At 45.4% G+C, this 18,143-nt stretch overlaps 3 protein-coding genes across 8 annotated transcripts in view; 1 reads left to right on the plus strand and 2 right to left on the minus strand.

Moving 5' to 3' along the window:
• The window catches only part of TTLL5 (tubulin tyrosine ligase like 5), a 297,166-nt gene extending 295,332 nt beyond the window's left edge, over positions 1-1,834 (minus strand). For all 6 annotated transcript variants that reach the window (XM_003260781.3, XM_030803999.1, XM_030803998.1 and 3 more), the window contains exon 1: positions 1,612-1,834. The gene's annotated coding sequence lies outside the window, so the exon portion shown is untranslated. The remainder of the gene's footprint in view (positions 1-1,611) is intronic.
• Positions 1,799-12,030, plus strand: ERG28 (ergosterol biosynthesis 28 homolog). Its single transcript, XM_003260782.4, has 5 exons — positions 1,799-2,217; positions 5,439-5,602; positions 7,950-8,040; positions 11,029-11,147; positions 11,284-12,030. Exons 2-5 carry the CDS (start codon positions 5,470-5,472, stop codon positions 11,361-11,363), a joined length of 423 nt encoding a protein of 140 aa, XP_003260830.1. The 5' UTR covers positions 1,799-2,217; positions 5,439-5,469; the 3' UTR covers positions 11,364-12,030.
• A 3,802-nt stretch (positions 12,031-15,832) lies between these two features.
• Positions 15,833-18,143, minus strand: part of FLVCR2 (feline leukemia virus subgroup C cellular receptor family member 2) — a 68,049-nt gene continuing 65,738 nt past the window's right edge. The window contains exon 10 of the mRNA XM_012498137.2: positions 15,833-16,544. Coding sequence (XP_012353591.1) covers positions 16,473-16,544 — 72 coding nt within the window. The 3' untranslated portion in view covers positions 15,833-16,472. The remainder of the gene's footprint in view (positions 16,545-18,143) is intronic.

Genomic DNA, 18,143 nt, shown 5'->3' on the forward strand with positions numbered 1-18,143 from the left:
CCTGAAACACAATGAGGTTGTCTATTTATTGGTTACTGCTGATAATCTAAGTAATGAGAATGACTATATTTCTAAGTAGTGCTCAACCTCTAGAAGTTTACTTTCCATAACAGTGCCTCAATATGCCGCAAAAATCAAGATTTTTTTCATACATACTGTCTGTGCTCTATATATTTGAAAAGCTGTTACTAAGTTTGAGTTTCTCATTATTTACTAAATCGAATATGCACCAAAAGGATAGACTCTTCACTTTAAGGGCAGTTTGAGGCAGGTGACTGATTCCCTAAAACATATATTCCTTGCTAGACAAACCTGGCCTGGGTTAAAAATAAATAAATAAAAACTCAAGGTTTAAGACCCTTGCAGGCCAGGCAGGGTGGCTCACGCCTGTAATCCCAGTACTTTGGGAGGCCAAGGCGGGCGGATCACCTGAGGTCGGGAGTTCGAGACCAGCCTGACTAACATGGAGAAACCCCATCTTTACTTAAAAAAAAAAATACAAAAAATTAGCTGGGTGTGCTGGCTCATGCCTGTAATCCCAGCTACTCGGGAGGCTGAGGCAGGAGAATCGCTTGAACCCGGGAGGCGGAGGTTGCGGTGAGCCAAGATCGCGCCATTGCACTCCAGCCTGGGCAACAAGAGTGAACTCCGTCTCAAAAAAAAAACAAACAACAAAAAACCCCTGCAAACATTTCTTTAGACTCTATGACAAGCACGCTGACAAGATGCCATCATGTTTCCAGTAAAATAAATTCAACAATGAACTGAAAGATGAATATATTCTCTTGAATCAAAGGTCCATACAAACAGGTGGCGGAGGTGGGGAATGCCCTTCCACTCTTAAAAATTATTCTTCCTGACTAAAAATCTCAAACTTTGGTATGACTCTCAAATAGACGATAAAATTAGGAAATTTCCAACACTGCATTTCTAACTTAAAATATTTTTTCCAAAGTAAAAAAGTACATGTTCGTTTTGTGTGTCAGAAGAATAGGAACTACAAATAAAAGGAACATGTTTAAATGACCATAATCGCAAATTACTCAGCGATAATTACTTGCTGTCAATCCTTCTTAACTTTTCCATGCATTCATAAATACGATGAGACTGTAAGTAAGACAAAAAAAAAAAACCGACCCTGATAATGATCAAAGATCTTCGGCGCAATGGGCAATGTCTAACGACTTCAATGGCTTTCTTCAGGGGATTCTCAACCGGATTTCTTGATCTTTCCCAAAATGTTGGGAAGCCCTTTAAGTTTAAACAAGCAAAACCTCCAAACGGGAAGGGATGCCAACCTTTCCCAGGCTGCCTGCACAGCGGGGAGAAACAGGTCGATCGGAAGATTAGAGACACTCGCCTAAGGAGACTCCTCGCCCTAAAGGAATCTGCTTCTCAGCCCCACCCCCAGCTCACCCCAGTCCCACGTAGGTCCGCAGATGCTGCCCCGCGGGAAGGACGGGACGACCCCGCAGCCGCGATTCAACGCGGCGCGCCCGGAAGCCAACAGCTACTCCCGGGCTCTGAGCGGGAAGTGCTGCGGCAGGCGCCAGCCCGGACCCGGGAACGCTGCTCCCTAGGGTAGGGAAGCGCGCGGGCGCAGGCGTTTACCTGTCTCATCTTCCCATGGTTCGGGGCGAGCAGGCGTGGACCGCGCTCTGCGCCTACCTCCCTCTTCTTTCCCCAGCAAGGCTCAGGGCAGCCGCCGACGGCTACTTTCCCGGTTACTACAACAACCAACAAGCAACCGCCCGCTCGGAGCCACTGCGCAAGCGCTCATAACGCTCAGCTGCGGACGCGGGCGAATGTCGTCACCGCCGCGCAGCGCGGGCGCAGAGCCCTGCCCTCAGCTGAAGGGAGTCTTCTTTTTTTTTCCGCTGTTTTTTCCTCCTCCTCTAAGAGTTTGACTCCAAACCCGGAGTTCCGCTAGGTCCAGCTAGAGGGCTTACGGCGTGAGCGGCGTACCTGGGGAGAGGCTTAGGCAGCGGCAACCGCTGATTGGCAGTAAAGGGGTTCACTCCCCATCTCCTGCTCGGGCGAAACGGGGACAGCCAATCAGAGAGAGTACTGACGGAAACGGCCCAATCCTGGAGCAGGGCTGAGGGAGGGGGCGGGGACAAATGGCTCAGGTGGACTCCGGGCTGGAGCTGTCCTGGGGGAGCTTGTTTGAGGCAGCGGCTGCTGCTGCCACTGCTGTGCTGGAGGTCCGGTCGCCAGGTAAGGAGAATATGGGGGAGAAGAGGGTGTAGGTGTCTGTGTTGCTTCTGACTGAGAGGATCCGGAGAGTCTGGAAAAATGGAGGTGGGATGGAAGGCAGATAACTGGAAGGCAACCTTTTGGGGGGAAAAGGGTTTGAGAGGCGATGACAAGGGAGAGCTAGGAAGATGGAGATGGCTTGGTGAATTCAAGGAACGAAGGAATGGATGAGCGAATGAGCAGCCACCATGAGCCTAGCACTGTACAAAGAGCCTTCACTTTTTCTCATATAATTCTTACAATAGCCCTTTGGGTTGATATTTCTATCTCCATTTTGCAGATGAGGAAACCGAGACTGAAAAGTGTAAATGACTTAGCCAGGGTCACACAGCTACTAAGTGGTAGGGCCAGGATAAGAATCCCTCTCTCCAGATTAAGTTTTAACAGCACGCCTGTGCTGGGCTGGGCTTGGCTGGGCTTGGCTGGGCTTGGCTGGGCTTGGCCAGGACAAAATTTGGAAATAGATGTTGCATACACTAAGAGGCCCTTAAGCTTTAGGGAAATTAGGTTGAGAAATTGGCAGAGCACTTCAGAAGTGCCCAGGCTCTGTCCTCATCAGCTATCTGTTGGGATTTCTAACAGATAACACTTCTGTGAAATGGAAGGCATACTTGTGCAGAAAAGTGGAGAGGTGCATCCATGCAGCTTTTCTAAACCCCGGAGGAGTCTCCTCTTGGGAGAGGGTGAGAAAATAAAGAGGATAGGTGGATCTTGGCCCAAGTGATAATGGCCTATGATGTCCAGTAGACCCTCAGTGTCTCTGATCTTGGACAGAGACCACCTTTGTGATCCAGCTTTCCCTGAAGGACTCATCAATTCACCCTTCCTTCTCTAGATCTCTTTATTGCTTGTTTGGGGTGGGGGCGGGGGCGGTGTTTCACACTGTCTTGGGCCATTGCTGACTTTAATATCTATCTCACTGGGTAGCATAGAGCAATACCGAAACTTGTATTGCCAAAGTGACAAAGAAAACCTGTTAGTTTATTACCACTTCAGGCCCAAGAGGTTAACCTGACAACAGATAAACCGTGGACCAAGAAAATAATAATGAGGATGGGAAAAAGTCATTCCATTATTAGATTATTTATCTATTTTGGTTTTATTTAAATCAGACTAACTGAAATTACTACTCAACAAGAGTTGATCTAAGCCTTAAAAAAAAAAAAAGGCTGGGTGCTGTAGCTCACACCTGTAATCCCAGCATTTGGGAGGCGAGGCCAAGGTGAGTGGATCACTTGAGCCCAAGTGGAGAGGTTGAGGTGGGAGGATCACTTAAGCCTTTGATTTCGAGGCTGCAATGAGCCATGACCATGCCACCGCACTCCAGCCTGTGTGACAGACCAAGACCCTGTCTCAAAAAAAAAAAAAAATAAGAAATTAAAAAACAAAAAGTATGTAATCTAATTGTATTTTCTATACAACTTAAAGACAAAAGTGGATATGATATGCTTTTCTTTCTCAAAAAATGGGAACTTCATTTAAATAGTCTCAAACAGTGAGGTAGCACTGCAGCAGTCCAGCAGACCATGATTCTTATCTCAGCTCTGCCAACTTTGCCGTGTGACCTTAAGAAACTTGTTTAACCTCTCCGTTCCAACCCTCATCTGTAAGGAAATATTAATGGTGCCTGCTTACCTCATTGTAAAGATTCAATGGTAATATATGTTAGGTGCTTGGCACAGTTCATGGTGTAAGTGCTCAATGACTGAAACCTATTATTATCTTGCAACCCAACACCAAGATTGCTGTTTCCTTCGCTGTATAATTTTCTTACTAGTCCTAAAGTCACACATTAACTTAAACACGCACAATTTATAAATTTGGAAAAAAGGAAAAGAGGCTTTATCTCTTGCAAAGGGTTACAGCCACCCAACAGGGAAGAGTGCCTCCCACCAAGACCAGAGACAGTTACTTTGAAGGAGAAGGGTTTGGGGTAGAGCTTTATGCTGAACAGGTTGGCTAAACATACATATTCAACAGGTTACAGGAGGAGCTATGAATATTCCTGAAGGTGGTCCTGACACATGCATATTGAACAAACGTGTGTAACCACATATGACCCCTGTTCACTTTGGAGTGGAGACCTAACATTTAAGTCTATCACACCTAGGCTCTATACGTCAAAAAGTCTTTTCAGGACACCAAGACACTCAAGTTTGTGATCTTGCTAAACTGGCCAGGAGCAGTCCACGGTTGGTGGTCTTATCTGGAGAAAATTACTGAAATCAGTCTCTTGTCCAATCAAAGCTGTAGTTACAACTGGTGGAACAGGGGTCAGGTAGTCAGCCTCTGTGAGCTGGATGAGCTGTAATTGTTTTAATATTGCTTATCTCAAGGCCAGTGTTTGTCTAGCTGCTGGAGAAAAAAAAACCTTGTGGCAGAATATAACTTTTATTCTTTAAATGTAGGAGGGTGTGACTTAACCATTGCCTGGCATGGTCTTAGGTCTTGTTTATAATTTAGTATCTTACTGCACAAACAATCTGTTCTGTCATTCTTATGATCTCTATTTTAACTTTAATGCTGGTAAGTTGCTGTGTCTAAACCTGAAAACAGAAGGAATATAACAGGGCATGTCAGACCTCCCATCTCGTCATGGCCAGGAGCTCAGTTTTAGGATTTTTCTGGGGTCCCCTAGGCCAAGAGGGGCTCTGTTCAGTCCGTGGTGGGCTTAGGATTTTATTTTGAGTTGACACACAGCAGTTTATTTTTAACTTTTAGATTGTTCTTCTAGTTTATGGAGCATGGTATACCTGAGAACCAGAAAACCTAGGGATGTAAATAGTGACCTCACACCATAAGTCCCACTCAAATGTATAAAGTTCCTTAGGCTTGGAAGAATCCATCATCAATAGCCAGGCAGGTGTCTGTGAGTATAGTTATAATCGCCTTTGAGCTATTTGCATTACGAAGGAATGGCATGAAAACGTGAAGGTATAGAAGTAAAGACAGAGGACTGATTCCAACCCAGAAAAAGGAGTTCTGATTTAGGGTAATATTTTGGAGAAATTGCTTAGACAAGGATAAGTACTGTGCCACTTACTGCAAAGCATACTGTTCATTCACCACTATTAGTGTGACTAAATATCTTTTTTTGGCCTGCTTCATTCTTCCTCCCTTCCTGCTTATGGTTAACATAGACTGGCCCTCATTGTCTCACGTCCTCTGCCTTTGTTTCCAAGGCAAAAAGTCCTCCCACGTTTGAGGGGAGTCATGAGCCGTTTCCTGAATGTGTTAAGAAGTTGGCTGGTTATGGTGTCCATCATAGCCATGGGGAACACGCTGCAGAGCTTCCGAGACCACACCTTTCTCTATGAAAAGCTCTACACTGGCAAGCCAAACCTTGGTAAGAAATCAAAGAATTTCTGCATCCTTTATAGGACTGGCCCTATGCTGTGGTTCCCAAACCAGGCTGTACATCAGAATAACCTAGGAAACTTCAACAAACACAGGTACCCATTTCCCTCACCAAACCTATTTATTGAACCTGGGTGGAGCTCAGGAATCCAGTTGCTAAAAAACTTCCCAGATGATTCTGATGCTGCCTTAGCTAGCCTTTGGCAGCTACTGGAGTAATAGACTTTGTGGTGAGCACTTGACCCTTCTTCCCCCAAGCTTCTCTGAATACTTTTCATTCATTTTACACTGCCCTGGGCAATTTGTGTATTTAAAAAAAAAAAAAAAAGCATTATAAGGGCAAGTGAGGAAATACTTACTTGGTGACTCTGTGATACCTGACAAGAAAGCCATAAAGAAGCTTTACATATATCTCAAAGCCCTCTTCAGAATCAGGTTGGGGCTTACATGACTCATATTCCATGTTACAGATGGAGAGTTATTAATTCAAGGTCTTCCATGACATAGTCCCTGAGAAGATATTTAAAATCCCTTCAAGTTGGTCTCCCAAAATGAAACTTAAGAAGGTCCATGGCAGCCTTTCCTGGCTTCCTGAGCCTCTCTACTGAGAGTGTCCATTTCAGCTTGCACTTCATCACGCTGATGTGTGGGGTAGTTTAAGCTGCAGCACTGTTTCACAGCAGATGACAATTCTGTGTCACATTTATAGCTAACCCAGATTCAGGCTCTGACCTAGCTCGTTTTTCTGCAGTGTCTGAAAGAAATTAAGTAGGCTAAGGCTCATTTTAAGAAAGCTCAAATGTAATAAGAGTAAAGAACCTGGGAAAGTGAGCAGAATAATTCCATCTTTTCACCTTCAAATGCTGCCCTCAGGTGGTCATGGAACCCTATATTGATTCACAGGTTTTTAGAGGTCATCTGGTCTAGCCCTTTGAGTTTAAAGTTGAGGCAAAGAGGTCCAGAGGTCATGTGACTTAAAGGCATATAGCTGAGCAGAACTTTATGTGTGTGTGTGTGTGTGTTCAGCCAGCACGGAAGTTGAGGCTGCCATCTCCCTTGTGATCTAGGGACCTTCATGGTACTCTTCTGAAAGTAGCAGTGCTCTAAAGTGTGCCACAGAATTTCACCTCATACCTAATCTGGTTAGGGCTGGTTCAGTACTCTTAGCTAGAGAAAAGTCCTTAGTCTTCTCATGAGAAAAGCTATCAAATTGGTTTATAAAGAATGTAGCTATCCAGGGCTAATGCTAGATACTTGGTTGGCATACGGAATTTTTTTCTCACTACCATCTAATGGTCTTCGGTATTGTGAATTTGGGAGAGCTGTCTGGTTTTCCAAAGGCTGGAAAAATCCTTAAAGCCCAAGTAAACACTAGTAGACTTTTCAGTTGTCAATTCTGTCCCTTAAAATTTATCTTACGCAGCAGGTAGTAGACCAGCAAAGGAAGTATCTTTGCTTTCACTGTTTTGGCATCCCCAAGGCACTGGATGCCTTAGCTCAATGGTTTTGCATTTAAATCACCCAAGCAGGGAGTTTCTAGAAAATACTTATGCCTGGGGCCCTCCTCCAGAGAATACAATATAGTTGGTCTGGTACCCAGGCCTTGTAATTTTATAAAACTACCTCAGTTGATTGTAATAAATGCCCAAAGTCAAGAACCACTGTTATGGTGGAATAGGACCCCTACTTTCAGGGCAAGATATTTAATACAGCAATGTCAGAAAAAAGCCACCAAGAGCAGGGTGCCCCCAGCAAACACCAAAGAAACAGTGCTTTGTCCCACTGCCATGCACTCAGGAAACCAGCCTGGTATTGGTTCATCCAACAGCATAGATCTGGATGCAGTAAGAGACCCAGGTACTCACATATCTTAAAGACCGTATGTGGGCATCTAAATTGGTCCCCAGTGTCTCTGAGTTCTCTCCTGGATCAGCCTTGAAAGTCTACTGGCCTCCTGGGCATCTTGTATTTCCAGATCAGTCTCTACAACATTCCCCAAAACCTGTCCTGATCCAGACCCTCTAGGCTTCCAGGACAAAAGGGGTAAATTACTATATCTAGGAGTTATTTGCCTAACTGGGGCTCTTTGTGGGTTTCCACTCTTGGAACTTCCCTTCCAACTGTAGACATTTGAAGAGAATCTGAGAAGTTCTCAGTCTGGAATTCCTTCTATTCCTTCTAGTTCCCATGTTGCCACTAGGACCTCCATCCTGCCCAGCCACAGAGAGGTCAGGTCCAGCTCCCTACCTCCCATGAACCACCAGTGAAATAGGAGGAGTTTGGAAGGAACCCCAGGTCTCCCCTTCTGAACACTCTTGCTTTTTTCTGCTACACAGTGAATGGCCTCCAAGCTCGGACCTTTGGGATCTGGACGCTGCTCTCATCAGTGATTCGCTGCCTCTGTGCCATTGACATTCACAACAAGACGTATGTAAGGGAAGGAAGAGCTTTAGCATCCTTTTGTTGGAAATCAGATGCGCGGCATACCTGTTACCTTGAGTAATGGGAACTGTTAATCATTTTAATGCATTAGCTTAGAATGTGGATAATAAAAGACTCATAGGTTACATCCCCTCCAAGCCTAGAAAACGTAATAGACCTAACAGGTCTTCATTAAAGTCTGAAAATTCTTTGGAACTGACATAGCAAACTGGCAGGCCATTATCCAGTGGCCTGCATCATGCCCCTCCACTTCTTTATGAAAGAATCAGCCTTTTTTCTACTAAAGAAGTAGAGTGGTATGCTCTTTTTAGAATAGCCACCCACACATACCTTTCTCACATTCCTCCTTAAGAAGCAGGAATGAACAGAAACCACAATCTATGAAAAAAGAGGAACCCACAAGTAAACTGTTGTATGTGTATGCAGCGTCAGCAGGTGAGGGTGAAAGAGAAGGTAGGGCTCCTGAATTCTACCTGTCTTGGGTACTCAAACAGACCAGGGTGGAACAATTGCAGGCAATCAGAAGCCATAACCAGTTCTGGCCACTGGAGGGGGCTCAAGCTTTCTTCCCAGCGAGAGTCATCATCACTAGGTGGAAACAGTTTGTTCAGGTCACCAAGGGAGGCTATCCGAATGCCAACTTCACATTAAAATGTTTTTCTGTCTTATCCAGGCTCTTGGCATCTGGGGAAAACAGGAGGTGATAATATTTATTGAGCCCTTCTTATTATGCTGAGCTTTTATCTACATGATCTTAAGTCCTTTCTTAGCAGCCCTGGAGGTCATGATTTTCATTCCTGATTTTGCACATCTAAATATTAGAGATGCAGTTAGTTTAAAGAAAGACTGACTCAAGTGAGATTTGAAGCAGGGCTATTAGCCGTTTGATCTCTTCAACTTTATTTTTTTTTTTTCAAACTTGAAACTGCAGTTTACTTGTCCTAGAATGACACATACTTCTGGAAGCAGTGTGTTTAGTTCTGGGCCCAGTTCTGTTGGTAACTAGCTTTGCAGTAGCAAGTCCATTATTCACCTTCCTTGCACCTTGGCCTCTTCATCCATAAAATGAGAACAGATATCTGTTCTACCTCTCAGGGTGACTAAGAGGAAGGGAGGATTGAATAAGCATTTTAAAGACCTGTACCACGATGAAGAATTGCTGATGAGTATAAGGGATATATCTTTTGCTTGTTGTGCTTTCGAAGTAAGCGAAGACAACCCAGACTGATCTCTTTTTTTTTTTTTTTTTTTTTGAGACAGAGTCTTGCTCTGTCACCCAAGCTGGAGTGCAGTGGCACAATCTCAGCTCCCTGCAACCTCCACCTCTGCCTCCTGGGTTCAAGCCATTCTCCTGCCTCAGCCTCCCCAGTAGCTGGGATTACAGGCGCGCATCACCATGCCCTCTAATGTTTGTATTTTTAGTAGAGACAGGTTCTCACCATGTTGGCCAAGCTGGTCTTGAACTCCTGACCTCATGATCTGCCCAGCTTGGCCTCCCAAGGTGCTGGGATTACAGGCTTGAGCCACTGTGCCCGGCCTGACCCAGACTTATCTTTACCTCAGTTACCATTTACTTTCCCCTCTCCCCACACAGGACAGCTGCAAATGCTGACTCCTGTTTCTAGCCCTTCCTAGCCTAGGACTTTGATCCACGCACTTCTGATGTGCATTCTGATCCTGTTCCCTCCCTAACCGGAGACTGAAAGTCAACACACATACATATTGTTTCCACAATGGCCAGGCATGGTGGCTTCCGCCTGTAATCCCAGCACTTAGGGAGGCCAAGGTGGGCAGATCACTTGAGATCAGGAGTTGGAGACCAGCCTGGCCAACGTGGCGAAACCCCATCTTTACTAAAAATACAAAAATTAGCTGGGCATGGTGGCGTGCACCTGTAGTCCCAGCTACTCCAGGAGGCTGAGGTAGAAGAATCGCTTGACCCAAGAGGCGGAGGTTGCAGTGAGCTGAGATTGTGCCACTGCACTCCAGCCTGAGAGACAGAGCAAGAGTCTGTCTCAAAAAAAAAAAAAAAAAAAAAAAAAGTGTAAAAACATGTACAGGAGAGATACAAATCAAATGTAAGATACCAGTTACTTGTGGAGATGAGGGAGAACAGACTCAGAGCAGGATAAGGATACACAGGATGATTTAACTCTTCTCTGTAAGTTTTTATTAGAAGAGTCTGAAACAAAATGTCAAGATGTTAAGATCTGAGGGAGCTGGGTGTTGGTTGCATTGGTGTTCATTATAGTGTTCAGTAAATTTTTTGTATGTTTGAAGTATTTCATAATTTTAAAAAAATTTATGCTTAAAAAAAAGATACCAGCAAACAAAGTGGTCAGTCACCTAGTAGCCTGTCTCTTCTCTACCTTATAGTCAAAGCTGAAAAATAAGTTCTCTTCCCATGAGGTTGTCACCATGTCCTCAATGTGACTACTTTTCTAGGCTAAGACACAAAGTAACCAACGTATATTGCAAGAGCATCTAAAAGCCCCAGAGGTGTCCTTGCTCCTTACTCCCCATGAGGCCGTTCGTTCTGTGGCATCCATCATATAAACACTGACAAGTGCGTGGCCAGATGCCTGCCAGGTGGGATTAGACTGCAGAGTCAACCAATTTGGATAAGTAGAATATGTAAGCATGCTGGATCCAAAGTTGTCTACACTGCCTGCGATTGTCATCATTCAGGCTCTGCTTTGCTATAGCTGAGTTCACCACTTTGCTGAGACTTGGACATTCATTCTGGGTGCCCAAACCATTCTCCTCTCAGTTTAGCAGTTCAAACCTTCAGTTTTGCCCTAGATGAGAATATTGGTGTGATCAAATAACCAGCTCTTCCTCAGGAACAAGTGTTCTTTCTTTTAAGCCTTCATCACATCCTGGGTTCTTATTTGTCTGTATCAAGTCTGATACTTTTCTACTGTTCTGAACGAACAGTAACTTTGGTTCCCATTTCTGTCTGCTTCCTTGTAGGCTCTATCACATCACACTCTGGACCTTCCTCCTTGCCCTGGGGCATTTCCTCTCTGAGTTGTTTGTCTATGGAACTGCAGCTCCCACGATTGGCGTCCTGGCACCCCTGATGGTGGCAAGTAAGCATCCAACCACCCTAGACTTCCTACGGGAACTGTCCCAGCTCTAGAGCTAGTACAGAGGGTGGACACAGGAGAGAGAGAGAAGAAAGGTGCCATTTGTATGTCAGTCACTAGTCTTTCCTCTGTATTTAAGGTTTCTCCATCCTGGGTATGCTGTTCGGGCTCCGGTACCTAGAAGTAGAACCAGTATCCAGACAGAAGAAGAGAAACTGAGGCCAGCATTACCACCTCCAGGACTTTCTCGTCTTCCACCTTGGCCGTCTTCTTCCTTCGCCGTCTCTCCTCTTTAATTTCTTCTTTTCTGTTCCATCATCCGCCCCTTTATTCACTTTCAGCCTCTTTTTTTTTAATTTTTAAACTTTAAAGATACGCATACTGAAAAGTATATAACATGTATGTACAATTTAAAGAATAACTTTAAAGTGAATACTATGTAACTCCATCCAAGTCAAGAAATTGCCAGCTCCTCGGAAGCCCACTGTGTCTTCTTCCCCTACCTGCAACCTCTTCCAGGCTCCCTTTTCCAGCCTTCCCCGTTTTCCCTTTTATTTTCATGCCTTGATTTGACTTGTGTGGTGGGAACATGTGAACTATGAAACTTAAACCTGCTGCCCACCCAGAGCAGCTGTGACCAAGGGCTGCCTCAAGGGGTTGTCCACACAGGTTGGGCTCCTCTCTGCTGCTGGACCCAAGACTCTGAACCTTCCAAGGGACAGGCAGTTCTTCTAAGAAGGGCTCCCCTGTGTGTGAGCAAGACCACGGCTCTCCTTCTATCTACAGATGCATGAGGGTTGGAAGAGTCTGGGCTGTTTTTAGACCTTCTGGTCAGCTGTATTTGTGTAACAACTTTTGTAATAAATAGAAAAACCCTCTCCTCTGATCAGTCCTTGTACTTTGACCTCTGCTAAGACAAAAGCACGGCTGCCTCCTCTGAGCCCTAGGAGAATCACAGCTTTATGCCTGATTGAATACACCATAGTGAGTAGGATAGCTCAAGACACAGGTCAGCCTGGCTGCCTCCAGCTCCTTATTGTCATTTGCTCATTCCTCTTGTATTCTTGAAGTCAAATCTTCTTTTTTCCCACCTTCAAGATTCTGCGTTCACAGCTAAACACTAAGTGCCCTTTCTTGTTTCCTCCTAAAGAAGAAACCGATTCTTGAGAGAGCAGAGACAAAAAAATAGAACTAGGCAGCATAGATGAAACAACTGCATGACATGGGAAGAAGACAACTAAACCAGTTGCTCTTAAACCCTACCCAGAGGGCCTCCCCCAGCTGGACCCTCATATGCAGTGTGTGTATCCAAAAGGCCATTGCTATTTCAGCAAATATTTGTTGAGTACTTCTCCATGCCAGACACTTGGGAAAGAGAAATGAATGACACAGGAAATGCCCCTGGCCCGTGGGCCTTATATTGTAGTCAAGGTAACAGAATCAAAAAGCCAACACATAAATAAAGAACTTCAAATAGGGATAAGAACTCTAGCAAACACAAGGTATTTTGGTCAAGAAGGAATGTGGGGTGGGCATTGGGGAACACAAATTAGATCATCAGAAAGTCCTCCCTGAGGAGATGGGATTTTTTTTGTTTTTTAGAGACAGGGTTTTACTGGATGTCACCGAGGCTGGAGTGCAGTGGCACAATCACACCTCACTGCAGCCTCAACTTCCTGGGCTCAAGTGATCCTCCTGCCTCAGCTTCCCAAGTAGCTGTGACTATAAGTGTGCACCACCACAGCCAGCTAACATTTTTGGGGGTGGAAAGAGATGGGGTCTCACTATGTTGTCCAGGTGGGATTTGAGCTGAGACTTGAATGCCCAGGAGTTAAATGTCTTAAGATATGGGGCAGACTGTTAGAGCGGAGGGAGCAGCAACTGGAAGGTAGAAATAGTCTTATTCAAGGAGTAAGAACTATGTAAACACAGCATGGTGAAGAGTTAGGAAGTGAAAGAAAAGGTCAGAAAGGGAGGCAAGGGGCTTATAAGGGTGTGATAAGAAGCTTGATGTTTACACTTAAATACATTGGGAATTCTCTTATCAGTTAAGGCTCTTTAGGTGAAAGGACAAAACCTACCTTAAACTAGCTTAAACAATAAAGATAACTGGCTCATATAACTGAAAAATTATAAGATGATAAGCTTCAGGAAGGGTTTGATCAAGACTTCAGCTCCATTTCTTTACGATTCTTTCAGCGCTACCTACCTGTGCTGGCATCCTCAGGCTGACTTCTTTTATGGTACCAAAGTTGGTTGCAGAAATTCCAGGCTTCATATGCCCAGAACACTGTATCTAGAAAAATATCTCAATGGTAAGAACTATCTTTTCTTTACTTGCCAGCTATATTGTTAGGAGGCAGTAAAAAAGCAGTGATGACAGTTAACATTTGAACGCAGATCCACATGAAGACCTCTTATGAAAGGAATGAATGAAAACTTTGGATGATTTAGGTCCTCTGAGCATGTGTCATAGAAATGTGATTCCCTGGCCGGGTGTGGTGGCTCACACCTGTAATCCCAGCACTTTGGGAGGCCAAGGCAGGCAGATCACGAGGTCAAGAGATCAAGACCATCCTGGCCAACATGATGAAACCCCGTCTCTACTAAAAGTACAAAAATTAGCTGGGCATGGTGGCACGTGCCTGTAGTCCCAGCTACTTGGGAGGCTGAGACAGAAGAATCGCTTGAACCAGGAAGGTGGAGGTTGCAGTGAGCCGAGATCGTGCCATTCCACTCCAGCCTGGTGACAGAACGAGACACCACCTCAAAAAAAAAAAAAAAAAAGTGATTCCAGATTAGTAAAGGCAGGGTCCCTAAGGATCTAAAGAGATATATAGTTAGAGTATTTAGCAGACACTACGGATATTAGATTTCTTAACAGCCCAGGCTTGGGTCCCTTGCTAGATCATTTAAAATAGAATCATAATGTTGTTCCTCCCCAGCTAAGAATTGCTAATAAATAAAAGTGCTAGAATGCCACAGGCATGGTACAACTCTCTAGGGAAAAAAAATGTACAGAACACAGATAGTAGCAGCATATTCAAGTAACATGCACAAGGTGATCACAACTGGGGAGGGATGAGCAACGGGAAGTTGGACAGTTAGGAAGAAAAATGGTAACGCAGGACTGCAGCTGCTGGGACTGAGCCGTGGGCCCTAGCCACAGCAAGCTGGTGCATGGCTGAGGTAATCAGAGAACAAACATTTCAACCACCCTTTGAGGCAGAGCCAGAAACAACAGTGGACTCTCTCATCAGCAGTCACTCACATTCCAGCGCATACACAGCGTGGAGAGAGGTCAGGGTCATGTGCTGGATGTTGAGTTGCAGTCCCTCCATGTAGGCAGACAGTAACCTTTACAGCCTTGTCTTTAAAAAATATCCCTTCCAGATGGTACGGTCTGGCAACAGTGAGATGCTCCTGTGGAAGGCCACAGTTGCTGCTTCTCTAGCCTCACACTCCCCCGCCCCAGCCCAGCCCTTCCCTACACCTGAGACAGGAGCCTCAGGAATGTGTGACAGTCTTGCAGGGACTTCTAAGAGCCATCTCCGCTCCACCGAATGATAAGGCAGACCACTTTCTGAGAAGTTTTTATTGCCTTGAAACGTCTGATCTTACAAATAGAAAACACAAATTATGTTTTTAAAATAAAGCAATAGGTTTGGTAAACACTTTGTTAATACCTTTTGAAGAGTTGATGAGTAAACATCTTTCCCTTTATCAAAAAGTAAAGCACACCCTCACCTCTCTTCCACACTGACTCACTACTTCTGCCGAAAACGTGGACTTCTTTCTTCTATTACATACAGCACGTTCCTTGCAGCCATTGCTCAAATCTGTACAAACACACACACACGCAGACACACACAAACTTGGCTCCTCTCAGGCAGTGGCCCAAGCACCACAGTATTGCAGCCAGCACAGGCTGCCCTGATACGCTGAGGCCAGGGCAGTGGCTGGAGCAAGACAGCACAATGGTCACAATCACAGTTGCCCAGTGCATAGGAGAAATTACCAAAATCTCATTTTTAGGAGATATTACCAAAGCCCATGAGTACAGCCAAACAGTAGGCTAGATAGGAAAGGTCAGCTTGAGTTGGTTTAAAGGGAATCCCTTTAGGTTTAGAATATCTGATAAAGATTATCGCACTCCAGCCTGGGCGACAGAGCGAGACTCCGTCTCAAAAAAAAAAAAAAAAGATTATTGCTCAAAGCAGGTGAGGAGAGGGGTTGGTGGTGCAAATACTGTCCCCAGCAGAGGTGAGATAAGCTTTTAATTCTAACAGACTCAATTCCCATTTCAAGGGGCGCCTTTCCTTCTACCCCTTCCCTCTTATCTCTCAGAAACAGCTTTGGATTTGTCAGAGTGGAATGAATCAAGATTAGTTTTCAGCAAAGGTTAGAGTAAGTTGGCTGGGATTACCCTGCCTTGGAATAAAACAAGCACTTGGGCTGATGGCTGAGATTCCCAATGCAGCATCGAGATAAAGGCATCAGAGATGACTGACACACAGGAGTCCCTAGGGAAGTACTTCTGTAAAAAAGAACCTTCCCATTCCCAACTCAAGCTACCAGAGTTCCCAAATATGGGCTTCCACAAATATACTCAGAAGGTAGCCCCCAGCACGATCACACCTAGGTAGGTCGCCCTCCCCAGTAGGTATCTCTGTCATGGCCACAACAAAGTCTTTTGTCAAGTTTATTGATGGTTGGTTTGCTCAGCTCTTAGGAAAGGGGGTTTGGAGACAGACCCGTTAGGCCAGGACAATTTAGGCCCACAAGTCCCAGTGGAGCTGTTCCGATGGAGTGGTTCTAGTGGTGCTTCCTCTCCCGCAGAACTTGAGCAATCAGACCGATGACCCAGGAGGTGACCCCGGCAGAGCAGCTTGCCCTTCTTAGAATTGGGCTTCATGAGAGGCTCTTAGGACACTGGAAATTTCAAGTTAATATCCTGAATAAGCTTTCTTCCTGTGAAAATTTTGCAGGCATTGTCCATGATGGATGGAGGAAAAGAGGGAAGGCAAGAGACCAAGCTAGGATTGGCTCCAATATTCTCCGCCACCCTGTCCCAACACCAACTCCCATAACCTAAAAGGGGGTGGAGGTGGGAATCAAATTTGCATTTGGTGATAGGTGCAATTTTCTCCAACTAAATCATCCAAGCTCTTACGTGGGTTCTAGGAGGAATGGGCCATCCACGCCACAAATAGTCCCGCTGGTTCCCTCCAAAAACATCTCTAGCGAAGCCCTTTGTGCTGGCGGTGAGAGCCGTGCTGAAGGAAAAGGTGGGGTGTTCACGTTCCCTGAGTTGTCACCACTTTCCTCTCAGAGATGATCCTCTGACACAGCAGTGGGCACTTTGCTGGTGTTGCTCTCCTCCTCTTCCTCTTGGAGTTTCTATAAAGCAAAACAAACAGGCAGTGTTGTGAGTAAAGGCACAGGACTCCACCCTGGCTGGAGCAGCTGCCTGGCCATGACAAATCAGTGGGGAATACAAGAGCCAGGGGCCACTCAGCATCCCAGAGAGCCAAGAAAGCGAACAAGAAAAGAAGCAACCAGCCCCTGCCATAAATGCACCCACAAACACACACCACGCAACGTCATGAGGTCATCAGAGGGAAAAAGGGCAAGCTTTCTATGATGCCAAGGCCACCACAAATGATTCAGCTCCGAGTGCCACTCTTCCAGGCTCGCTCTCGGGACTGAAACAGAAGCAAAGCCCCTTTTCCCTCCACGTTCTGACAGCTGAAAACTCACCTCAACTAACCATCAAATCACTGTCCAAAGTACCAGGTCTGCGATTCCCTCAGAATTTCCAACAACACCCATTTGGAGGCAGCCCCAGGATGAGGAATACTTTTTGTTTTTTTTTTTTGAGATGGAGTCTCACTTTGCTGCCCAGGCTGGAGTGCAATTGCATGATCTCGGCTCACTGCAACCTCCACCTCCCAGGTTCAAGTGATTCTCCTGCCTCAGCCTCCCGAGTAGCTGGGATTATAGGTGCCGACCACCATGCCCAGCTAATTTTTGTATTTTTAGTACAGACAGGTTTTCACCATGTTGGCCAGGCTGGTCTCGAACTCCTGACCTCAGGTGATGCACTCACCTTGGCCTCCCAAAATGCTGGGATTACAGGTGTGACCCACTGCACCCAGCTGAGGAATACTATCATAATGAACATGCAGTAGATGCCAAAGCAGCATGCATAATTGCATACATAAGCTCAATGGCTTTAGCTTTCTAGGGGAGGGATGGCACAGGATTCATTTACAGGAAAGTCTTCTAAGTCACACTTTTTAGGTGAGTTTAGAATTAAACATGGCCTGGAAATAATCCTGTGGGGCCCCTAGGTACATACTGCCAACCTGGGCCTTTGTCTACTGTTTTAAGAAGTTCTTTGTCTGTGACCTCAAGGGTTCTTCTGATTCACAAGAAGGCCTTGGGCACAGGTGCAGCACCACACAGCCACGGGCACAGGTGCAGCACCACACAGCCAACACTACTCAAGGCCTAGAGGACATGCACAGGGCTAAGACAGAAGCCAATGTCAAGTGGACAAATGGTGCTTTCTTCCCCAGTGAGTGTCTCAGTGCCTGTTTGTGGCAACGGCGACAGCTGTAGAATCCAACCTTCCCATTCTCAATCTTGCTAACACTTTGCATCAAGTCAGCCTCAGCCATGAGGAGCTATCATTCAGGCAACTAACAGCCTATTTCAGTCACTTAGTCTCCCCTCTCTCTCTGACACACACACACACACACACACACGCACACACACCATGCCCGCCTCCTCCAAAGCCATCACTTCAAAATCACAATCACAAACGGGAAACAAATTAGTGGAGACAGAAGTGCAACTACTGTCTATGTGCTAGAAGAAAAATGGAAACCCAAACCAATAAGGTGTTCATAGTCAAGGCCAATCATTACCCTGTCCCAGAAGTCCTATCTCTTTTTCCCTAAACTATACATCTCACTGATTAGAAAGAGCAGGTCT

This window comes from Nomascus leucogenys, chromosome 22a (assembly GCF_006542625.1).
Source record: "Nomascus leucogenys isolate Asia chromosome 22a, Asia_NLE_v1, whole genome shotgun sequence".
In the NCBI taxonomy this organism is placed as follows: Eukaryota; Metazoa; Chordata; class Mammalia; order Primates; family Hylobatidae; genus Nomascus; species Nomascus leucogenys.